The sequence below is a fragment of the Oculina patagonica genome, chromosome 2 (assembly GCF_052425735.1).
Source record: "Oculina patagonica isolate OP01 chromosome 2, crgOcupat, whole genome shotgun sequence".
In the NCBI taxonomy this organism is placed as follows: domain Eukaryota; kingdom Metazoa; phylum Cnidaria; class Anthozoa; order Scleractinia; family Oculinidae; genus Oculina; species Oculina patagonica.
The window spans coordinates 42,471,998-42,482,543 of NC_135759.1; the positions used below are offsets into that span (position 1 = coordinate 42,471,998).

The 10,546-nt window shown below is 39.6% G+C and overlaps 2 protein-coding genes across 2 annotated transcripts; one reads left to right on the forward strand and one right to left on the reverse strand.

The window, feature by feature from the left end:
- Positions 1-63: 63 nt before the first annotated feature.
- LOC144641519 (uncharacterized) lies at positions 64-5,757 on the forward strand. Its single transcript, XM_078500532.1, has 3 exons — positions 64-847; positions 3,947-5,052; positions 5,626-5,757. Exons 1-3 carry the CDS (start codon positions 754-756, stop codon positions 5,677-5,679), a joined length of 1,254 nt encoding a protein of 417 aa, XP_078356658.1. The 5' UTR covers positions 64-753; the 3' UTR covers positions 5,680-5,757.
- LOC144641234 (uncharacterized) lies at positions 4,968-10,433 on the reverse strand. Its single transcript, XM_078500272.1, has 2 exons — positions 9,938-10,433; positions 4,968-9,405 (listed from the first exon to the last, which is right to left on the reverse strand). Exon 2 carries the CDS (start codon positions 9,369-9,371, stop codon positions 6,699-6,701), a length of 2,673 nt encoding a protein of 890 aa, XP_078356398.1. The 5' UTR covers positions 9,372-9,405; positions 9,938-10,433; the 3' UTR covers positions 4,968-6,698.
- Between the last annotated feature and the right edge of the window lie 113 nt (positions 10,434-10,546).

A 10,546-nucleotide genomic window follows, 5' to 3' on the forward strand; every position in this document is an offset into this window, starting at 1 on the left:
GGCTATAGGCTGGCTACGCCCCTGATTGTATTTGACATTACCTGTGGCATCGGCGACTTCAGAGCGTACATTTTCTGCCCTTCGACGTCTAAATAACAACTCAAAAAGCACCATGAAGCAGGATCGTCTAAACTACCAAGTTATGCATTGTCACAAATCGATTACAGACACACCGGACACTGTTTAAGACATTTTGGGATATTTAAGTAGGGGGATGCACCCCCGCGGGAGGGGGTATGCGCTTGGTTCATAACTGTGTCTTCCTGGTAGAGGGCCCTTTCCGGGGGTACTCAGGGACCATTAATGGGGCTGCCCGGATATCAACCACGTTGCACGCTTCCCAAAATTAATACAAAGCATGCTTCTCAATCGGAAAGCTTTTCATGTGGTGACCCATGAAAACTGTTGTATAAAACTTTTATGTGGTCATGTGATCGTTCACAAACTCGGGTCCAGTCCATTTAAAACTTCGGATAGGTTATGAATTCCGATGAAGTTCTAGCGCTTTCGATTCTAATACCCGAGTCGGTGAAAAAGCGGATTCAGAATAAGAAAACTAAGTTGTCAACTAAATAGCCACTTAATTGAGGCATGTTTTCTTGGTTAACAATAACCTTAAGTCTTCCAGGGGTGGTTCGAAATTAGTTTATTTTTTGTGTACATTACATCTACATCCCCCGCATAATGATCCGCGATGAAATTGTTATAAAATAAAACTCTGTATTGGAAGTGGTTTCAATAATTCACGCAACTATGGCAGGTCTTCGGTTTGCTTTCCTTTTCGGAGTTTCTTTGGTACATCTTCTAGAAATGTCAACTGGCAGTGCAGTGACTGACCCTACAAAAGGTAGGTGAATATTTTTTATCCTGGTGCGGAACAGAAGTTGACTGGTTCTAGAATTATAGAGTTCAGGGCCCGGTTGGATAAAGCAACTTAAGATTAAGTGGGATTTTCTGCAACTGCTCCCTGCGTTCCGCTCGATGTTTTTGCAAGGTCATGGTTTTTCCTGTAGTCTTTAGTCCGTCTTCGCCCGATTCATCCATAATAGGACGAGAGAAAATCCACTGGAACACAGGGAATGGTTGCAGAAAGTAGCACTTAATCTTAAGTTGTTTTATGCAACCGGAAGGTCCCAGGTGCCTCGGAATTCATAGGATGACGAAATTCCTCCTAAATGGAGCGGATGTTTGAAAATTTTACAGCAAAACTTGTTATGGAATTGTAACAGCTAGAAAGAAAGATTTAAATCGTAATGTATAGAAATCGATGAAACTTATTTATTGCAGAATAAGTTTCCTAGAAATGTACGCAGAAATAAAGTAGGTTTTCAGACTTTTCGTGTGAATGAGATTTTTCACTGCTTAGTAAATAAAAAATAGCTGAAAATAGCTTACCTATAGCAAAAATTGTTTAAAACTAATTAAACAAGCAGAAAGAAAACTTGATTCCACTGCCAATTTTATTTCAGATTATTCAAAACAATATTTCTCATTTTTTGCAAGTTTTGATTTTCAAAATGCCGTTGTTTGTTGGAGCTACTTGTGAATCATAACTTCTAGCATGTCAGTTTCAAGCAAGACGTTTCCAAATTTATTTTTAGGAACTCAGCTCTAATTGCATTGAAATTTTGCCAAATTAAATATTAATTTTTAATAAACGAAAGTATTCAATTTTATTTTAATATCAAACTATGAAGCTCACAGGACCGTGAGAAAACCTTGTATGTGTTTCAAGCTGTTGTTTCTTTGTTCACATTGCTGAGGAACAATTGCCATAAAAATATCGAATATCATAATGAAAAAGTTTAACACACAAGTCACTTGAAGTAACCAAAACATTCTGTGAGACAATGTCTGTCTTAAAACAAATTATTTCACAAAAAGACGGAAAACAAAGAATTTCAAAGAATTATAAAACAAAGAATTTCAAAATAGTGATAGCCAAATCAATTTTTTTCCATAGATATTTCTGGATCTGGATTCAGTTTGAATGCTTGTACTTTTCGTTCAAAATTATTTACGTGATTTGTATCTTGAGGATAAAAATAAGCGAAAATAAGCCGCGACGTTTCGAACTCATCTTGAGTTCATGATCAAGAAGATATGAGTAAAATAACGGTCGAGTTAAGTTTAAATGCAAATAGAGGTGATGAAGTATATTAGAATATTTTAAAAGCAGTGTTTCGCGGTCAAATTGATTTTGGCTGCTTTGAAACCGCAAGCGCACTTTTCCCTTCTGTAGCATATTTATGTCTAGTTAAATTGTCACAAGTCCTAACAAGCGACAAACTCTGGCGATTTATTTGAGAGAGATTCAAAGCAAGTTGGTGCCGTCAGCGTTTAAGAGGAAATCCGCCAGGACTTCGAGTAGTCATTGGACAAAATTATGTACCAAAACTATTTACACCTGATTGCAAGCTTTTGTGTTACTGCTTCAAATATCTTATCGAAAGAAATCTTTTCTAACAACACCACACATCGAAAACACATTTTGAAGTTCCGCTGAATTCCACTGAATCGCTTAAAAGATGTAAGCTTTTGCCCATAGCTTGTGAACTTTAAATATCATTTTCTCAGACTCGGATAAGAAATTGTTGTACCAGAATTATTTCCACCTTATTGCAAACTTTTTTGTTACTGCTTCAAATATCTTATCAAAAGAAATCTTTTCTAACAACACCACACATCGAAAACACATTTTGAAGTTCCGCTGAATTCCACTGAATCGCTTAAGACGAATTTACAAAATGGCTACACGTGAGATTTTTCCTATACCTTGTGAACTTTGAAATTCATTTTCTCAGACTCTGATAAGAAATTGTTGTTGGTGTCATCACGGATAATTACTTACATCTTTACCTTTTATTAAGGGTAGGAAATAACGCAATAGGATTTAAATTATTCTGGAAATTGATTTTTGTCCAACTTTAATAAATATTACTCAACTTCCTAGTGGATTCCGTCTTAACTGTTTTGTGTTAAAAGTAGACTTTTAAATAAATACTCACAAGATCCCTCTAGTAAGGCTATTTATCTGGAGTTAGTCTTGAGCTAAAAAAAATTTAGTACAGTATCTAGGTTCGCAATTATGAAAGTGTAAAAATTAACAACAGTATTTAAGTTTTGCGAGGTTGTTCGGGCTTCTTAGTCCCAATGAGGCTCTCATTATTTACTTTTGAAAATTATATGTTAATAAACATTTTAAAAAATAAGTTAACTGAATGATCTGTTAATTAAAAGCGGTTAAGTCAACGGACAAACTATGTCAACCTTATCTAAATAATAGAAAAAAGCAAGGTTTTAGATAGACAGTTTCAAAATAGTGTATCATACGCCCGATTAACACGACAGGCGTTTTAGGCACGGCACTCCTGAATTTCGGTACCCGTACCTTAAAGTATGGCCGCCAACTTTCCATTCACATGACAAAATTGTATTGTTTCACGGCACTACTAATTTTCTTTTGGGCACTCCTAAAACGAGAAACGGCACCCCCTAATTATTGAGCCTTGTCCACGCATGCGTTTGCGGTTTACCGTTTTTAGGCGTGCACTTTATGTAAACCGAATGTTCGGACATCACACGATGTGCTTTTTTCATAAATATGCTACAGAAGGGAAAAGTGCGCTTGCGGTTTCAAAGCAGCCAAAATCAAAGGGTTTAATTTATGGATGCGTTTACGATCATCATCAGCACTGTTTTAGTAAATTTGAGCCGATTCTTTGTACTCTTTTGCTACAGTACAATTGTGCAGTGAGAATTGTATGGTCTTAACACTCAAGATCTCAATCATTTTCAACGTCGCTTCCTCTGACTAAAAAACAGCCCACGGAGTTTTGCGACCTGTTTCGCCCAAAGAACAAGACGCCATCTAAGATACTCTTAGCAATACGACAACAGAGATTTAATTAGCACTAATCTGTAATCATTTTCCTACTTGTTGTAGATGCTCAAGCCTCGACAAATTTACCAACTAACCCTTCCACTACCACTCAAGTAATGAATGGCTCTGATGCACTGTTAACAACGCCTTCACCGCCGGCTTCGAATCAGAAACTGTTTCTACTACGCTTTAACTGGAATAATGGCACTCAATGGCAGGAGGAATTAGCCGACACAGAGAGCGATGCCTTTATTCAAACTGCAAACGAACTGAAACAGAAACTCGATGGGCTGTTTGAAGAAATCCCTTACGTCCTCGACTGGAATGTCATTGGGCTGGCAAATGATTCCGCTGCTCTCAAGGTTAGTGCACATGTGCAAACAACGGCAAGCTTGTTAGCCGACGAACTGGCGGAAAGCTTTGCCTGGTCGGTGCAAACCCAAATGAAGTCAGAAAAAAAGATGGTGTCTGATATCATTGTGGAGGAATTAAACTCAACAAACGCCGTCTTATCAAAACCAACCGAGACATCACTGGCAATATTGCCACAATCAACCACGATTCACGAAATATCACCACTTAAAACAGCCATGTCTTCAACGCAGGCAATGTCTACATCGACCACACCGCAAATGCCAACAGTCACCAGCTCAGCGGCGCTTGGTGCGTCTGCCGGCCTGCCAACGGATCACTCAAAAATTACCACAGAACCAACCATACCAGCAGATGCAGTGAAGTTTCTTGTTGTAATGACAATAAAAAATTTAAATTATTCCTCAGAAATGGCCTATCCAAACAGCACCGTTTTCAAGAATGCCGTTGCAGAGATTCAAGCTGTACTTTACACAGATTTATGCGTAAAGAAATTACCAGGATGTATTGACATAACAGTGATCAAACTCCAGAAAGGCAGCGTCATTGTCACCTCGAACATTCACATGTCTTCTTCAACAAAATACAAGCAATCCGACGTTCAAGAGATCATCAGCGATTCAGCAAAAAATGATGAGCTGGGGCATTTGCGAGTTAGCAGTGTAGTGGTGAACAAGGAAGAAAAAGAAAAAGAAGACCAAGAACTGGGAAGCTCGTCTGCGGGTGTTTTTATTTACGTCCTCTGTGGTGCAGGAGCCATGCTGGTGATTGCGTTGACCATACTTGCAGTTTCGAAGGTAAGACAGTAGCCAATAGCCTCCATTTGACGCACAAATGTGGGCTATGCACTGATAGTTGTCCAAAGACATTATCTGTTGTAAGAAGTGAACAGTTTTCCGAGAACAAAGGGAGATTGTGAAAACTGTGATCTTCGAGGAACAAATAATGTACAAGGAAAAATATTAGTGCCTTGTGTGTATCCTAATAGCACACGGACATAGTCGTGCAATGACTTACTTCACTCATCATCATCATCATCATCATCATCATCATCATCATCATCATCATCATCATCATTATCGTTAACATCATCATGTCTCATCGTGCCACTAGGCGCATAAAGACGGGTAATGGACGAGAAAAGCCGTGAATATTAGCAGTACTGCATTCTCCTGCTTCCCATCTTAGCGATGAGAATTGTCTCCCTTCCCACTTTCCATTGACCACAACCCAGTCCACATAGACAGGAAATAAGAGAAAGAATGTGGTTTTAAATCATGGAGAGTTGTGCGAACTCTTGTTACACGCGTAAGATATCTACATACTCCTTTATGACGCACAAATCATAATTTTACTTTGTCTCTTTTCAGTACCAAAGCTGCAAGAAACAGACTCAGGTTGGCGGAAATCCATCAAGTACTTGAAAAAGAGTCAAGTAACTTAAGAAAGTTTTCTCTTGCCCTCACCATAAGGGCGTATATTCGAAACACCGATCAACTGCTGTTAAAAATTTTAATCACTTTTTACATTCTATGTTCATATTTGTTAGCAAGAACCACACTTGTGAAAGCTCAGTCCGATGCATCAAAACAGTAGGCTAAGCTGGGATATGATGATGATGATGATAAACATGATGATGATGATGATGATGATGATGGCTAAGCTGGGACAGATGCATACTTCGTTGTAGTGAGAAATACCTGTTAATCGCAAGAGAGGGGGTTAATTTGTAATAGTATGTTCACGGTAAATTTGGTAAATAGATATCTCTTTGACTGCTCAAATTTGTAAATATTCTCCGGCGATGATTTCTCCGTTTATCTTTAAAATTCAGTTCGAAATGCTCCAACTTGAACTTCTGTATGCTTATAACGTTAGTCATAATAGCAGAGAAAATGCAAATAACAATTTGTGTCCTTTTCTCTTTTTCAAATTGAAAAAGTAAACCTGGGCCTTCACGTTACTAGGCTGTCCATAGATCTTCTGTCAACCTTTAGTCAGCTACTAATTAAATAAAGCAAGTAATAGCTGTTTTTGTTATATAAAATTCTAACTTAGGCCCAAGGCCCAAGGTTTAAGAGGAACGGCTCATTTAAAGCACAATAAGACGATATGTATGCCTCTATTATTTTCCCGTGCATCGTATTTTATCTGGCTTCTACTGTCCTGGACAAATATAATTGTATACGTAGTAAGTAGGTAGGTTTGTATATTTGTAACCCCATTTGTCTTAATATCATATCAGCTACGAAAATTTCTAAGCCGTTGTTTTCTATTCGTTTCTCCTCCATTGGAAACTGTGGCCGTCACGGTCTTTGTGGTTTATCCGGATTTTGAAATTGTAAACGATAATTAACAAACGACTAATAAACATCTTGGTGCAGATGGCACACTTGTTATTTTTAGCTCCTTAGCTCCTTTAGTATTCGGCTTTTCAGCTTCTTCATAAACAGTGACCTGGGATGCTGGTTTCTTCCTCTGTCATTTTCAGTCTGGATATTCTATCGAGACTCTCTGCAGCGTCCTCGACTTCTGGATGATCGTCGGGATAAAAGAGTTTTTCTATTTCAAAAGCTGTCTGATAATGCGTTTTGGCGACGTCTAGGTTGTTTAACTTTTCATAAACGGAACCAAGACTATGATGACAAGCACCGGCCAATCCGGCGGCCAATCGCTTTTCACCAAAGTCACTATGGATTTGTAGCGACATTTCCAGAAGTTGTCGTGCTTGATCGTAGCGACCGCAATCCCAGTGAACCAAGGCAATAGCGTTTAAACAGTGTGCCACCTGTGGATGTTTCTCTCCAAACAGTTCAAGGTTGATAGAAAGCGCCTCCTTCAGACAACCCATCGCCTCGTCGTTGTGAGCAAGCTCGCGGTGCACTCGACCTAAGCTCCATAAACAGAGTGCCACGTCCGCGTGATTCTTGCCATGTATCTCCCTCTTTAGAGCCAGAGCATTTTCCAAGTATTTCAATGCGCTGCTGTAGTCACAGAGGAAAAGTAAGGCACGACCACAAAACCACAAAAGATGTGAAGATAGTTTGCCATCTACTGAGCTCTTCTCGTTCATGCAGTTGTGTTTTTCAGTGAAGCCACTAATTAAATTTAAACACTTTTTATACACAGATGTTTTTCCATAGATACGGCAGATTTCAGCACAGCGAGTAAACCACACAAAAAAATCGTGGAGTTCGGTCATTTTGCTTAGATCAACATAAAAGGAACTGTTAGCAGACTCAACGGAGATGACGAAGTCTAGCAATGCACCCACGTGTTCAACAAAAACTTTTGTTCTTGGGCTTTCTTCTTTTACCATAGATTGAATGGGTTCGACCGAGGCAACAACAACTTCAAGGGTATTTTCTGGGCTTATAGAGAGACTTTCACAGTCTTTAATCACTCTGTACAGCACTTGGTGAAAACTCAAAGTTTTTTCACGCCTGTCAAACATCAACAGCGAACAGTCTGCTATTTCAACACGAACGTCTTCTTCGTCGTGGTTAGGGACACGCTTAAGGACAAATTGAACGACAACGGCGAGCAAGATGGGCGATGGCGCACAACGGGAGAGCAGCTGGAAACAATGGAACAGTATTTTTCTACTGGTGATGGTCCTTTCTAGAGCCATTTGTACGGCTACAGGCATAGATTCCGAGTATCCGCTCTCGCATTTCTTTTTAACTTTACCCATTTCTGCTTCCTTCCCTGCTTCAAACTTATCCAAATATTTCCTCCAGTTGAAATTAGAAGATCCACGCAGGCTGACACTCTTTACGTACAAAGCAGCACACGCCAGGGCCAACGGCTGATAATCTAATGCCTTCGCAACATCTTGTACCGTGTCTTGATTAGACATCTGGGATACGTTATTAAGCAATCTGACCGCATCGTCAGGTTGCATGCCTTTGCTAAGAGAGATATGTCGACTCATGGGAGAGCTATCGGGAATGCCGCTGATATCCTGCGTGGTGACAAGCACTTGACCGCACCCGTACTGTTTACTTCCACTAGCTGGCCAAAATTCGCGGACAGCCTCGACGTCAATAACACCATCTACGATAATCAACCACGACAAGAAAGCTTTCATTTTGGGAGCAATTAATGTTTTGAACTGTCTCAACTTTTGTTGTGCAGTGGAACCGCTTGAAGTCGTTATTGCACTGACAGCGTACTCTGTACATCCCAGTGCTCTGCTGAGGCTGTCGTACGAATACACCATATCCTCAAGAGCTTTTGCATTTAACGTAGTCACAAAATAAAGCTTATCATTTGAACCCTGTTTGAAAAATATTTCTCCGACTTCTCTAGCAAGCTGACTTTTGCCACAGCCAGGATTACCGGAAAGATAAATTGTGGTGACGCCTCCATTGCTGCAACTGTAAAGTTCCTTTAACTGTTCTGTGATCATAGACACCTCATGAGTGCGTTCTTCAATTATGTGTGAAGGTTTAAGTGGAAGGCTGTCTAGGAAAGATTTTGGTTCGGAAGCGAGTTCTTCTTCTAGGGCATCAGATATTTCTAGAAGAACTGCATTCTGCTGTTGTAGATATGTCATTATTTTTTGGTCTTGCAGCAATTGACTTTTAAGGTTCCTTACTTCGATTGTGGGGAAATCGCTCTGGTTTGCAACCGTTCTGACGTCACTCAGAGACAGACCTAGCCCTATGAATGGTGTTTCCACTCTTTGAACTAAAAGCTGAAAATCGTGATTGGAAATCCGACCTTCTGAAACATGGGCAAATACCTCATTACGAAATTCCCGCAGATCGTCAACATAGCTTCCTACTTTACCGAGGGGAGAGAGAGGAGGACTGCTCGAAGCACCAATGCTGCCAGAGTACAAGATGCTGTAAAATAGGGCGGTGCAGTCCCACTCTTTGCAGTTGCCATTTATCATTGAACTCAATACTTTTTTGTTTCTTTTTCGGCTCGCCATCGTTTCTCTGTTGTAAAAGTCGTGCCCATTTTTGGCTGTGTCGTGCCAGTCTCCCAACACGAGCCCGTACTTCCGGTTCCATTCTTCTTTGAAGACGTGTCGAAGTCCTTCTGTTATGATGTTTGTGGTGATGTAGCAAATTCGGAAGAAATTTAACTCTTCACCTGAGTATTCCATACTCTAGTTTGACTTTATAAGTTCAATGTAAGACCTATACACGTAAAAGATTAAGGTTCCTTTTGAGTGCAAAACGTGAGTAAGATATTCATATTTATTGGAGTACTATCATAATCCAAACTGACAGAAGAGAAATGGGAGATTCCTAATCTGCGGGATGGGACTTCATACAGGGGAAAGGGTTTGATATTGCATATATTTTTATGATAACAAGGTTAGGTTACCAATTTACTGCAATCCTGAACTTTTAACTAATAATTATAACTTCGTCCGGGACTTCTACTATGCCAGTATAATTGGTCAGAGCACTCCAACTCGAATTTCAATCGAGCCTCGTAGGTTTAGCGGAAAATGAATCTCATTTTTTATAGAACGAGGTCTATAAAAGAGTCATAAAACAGAACACTATTCAGTTTCCTTCACGTCCGACGTCGGACGTGTTTGCAAATAGCCCGACTTCAGCAGCTTTGGAAAATTAGTCCTGGATGCTTTATATATTTAAAAGGCAGCGAGCTGATAAATTTTTCTCAACCCTGCATGCAAAAATCACTTTAAGACTTTCTTACCATTGAAAGTGTGTTTTGTGGCCATTGGCTTCTGCAGGACTAAATTTGTTGCTTTCAGTAGCGATACTTGGCTGTGCGGGATCAATGATGCAGGAAAGTGATGGTTTATCTCGGTGTAAAATCCTTTGAAATTTTTCTTTGTTTTGGAGCTATTGTTTTTCTGCTCTATATTGTTTCAAGGTTCTTTGTTGTCTGGCTAAAGCGTTCGTCAGGATCATCTTTCGGCAGCTTTTTCGGAAGACATCGATATCGAACAAAGCTCCGCTTATTTTAGCACTTACTGTCCTTTCTGGTTCTTCTGCCGAGCAGAATCGAAACTGAAACCTTGGTCAATAATTGTTTGTTTGGTTTGTTGTATCTTGTCGTTATAACACCACGCATAGTAATCAACTTTGCCGGAGGCATGATTTCACAGAATACATCACCTCAAACAATAGAGAGTAAATATTATGATCAAAATGTTTACAATATAACGTCGCCTGGATAAGCGGCCTTTGAAGGTTGGGAGGGGGTGCATTGCATTAATAAAAAGTTAAAAAAAAGTCTAAAACAAAGTCCAAACAATCCGCACTGCCTTTATATAAAGAACTACTGAATTTGTTACATTTG

What these genes read in the sequence shown, in the direction of transcription:
- LOC144641519 (XM_078500532.1), top strand. Translation starts at nt 754, where the DNA reads ATGGCAGGTCTTCGGTTTGCTTTCCTTTTCGGAGTTTCTTTGGTACAT. An exon ending in AGTGACTGACCCTACAAAAG is followed by an intron (nt 848 to 3,946) that starts GTAGGTGAATAT and finishes TACTTGTTGTAG; the next exon opens with ATGCTCAAGCCTCGACAAAT. An exon ending in CCATACTTGCAGTTTCGAAG is followed by an intron (nt 5,053 to 5,625) that starts GTAAGACAGTAG and finishes GTCTCTTTTCAG; the next exon opens with TACCAAAGCTGCAAGAAACA.
- LOC144641234 (XM_078500272.1), bottom strand. Translation starts at nt 9,371, where the DNA reads ATGGAATACTCAGGTGAAGAGTTAAATTTCTTCCGAATTTGCTACATC.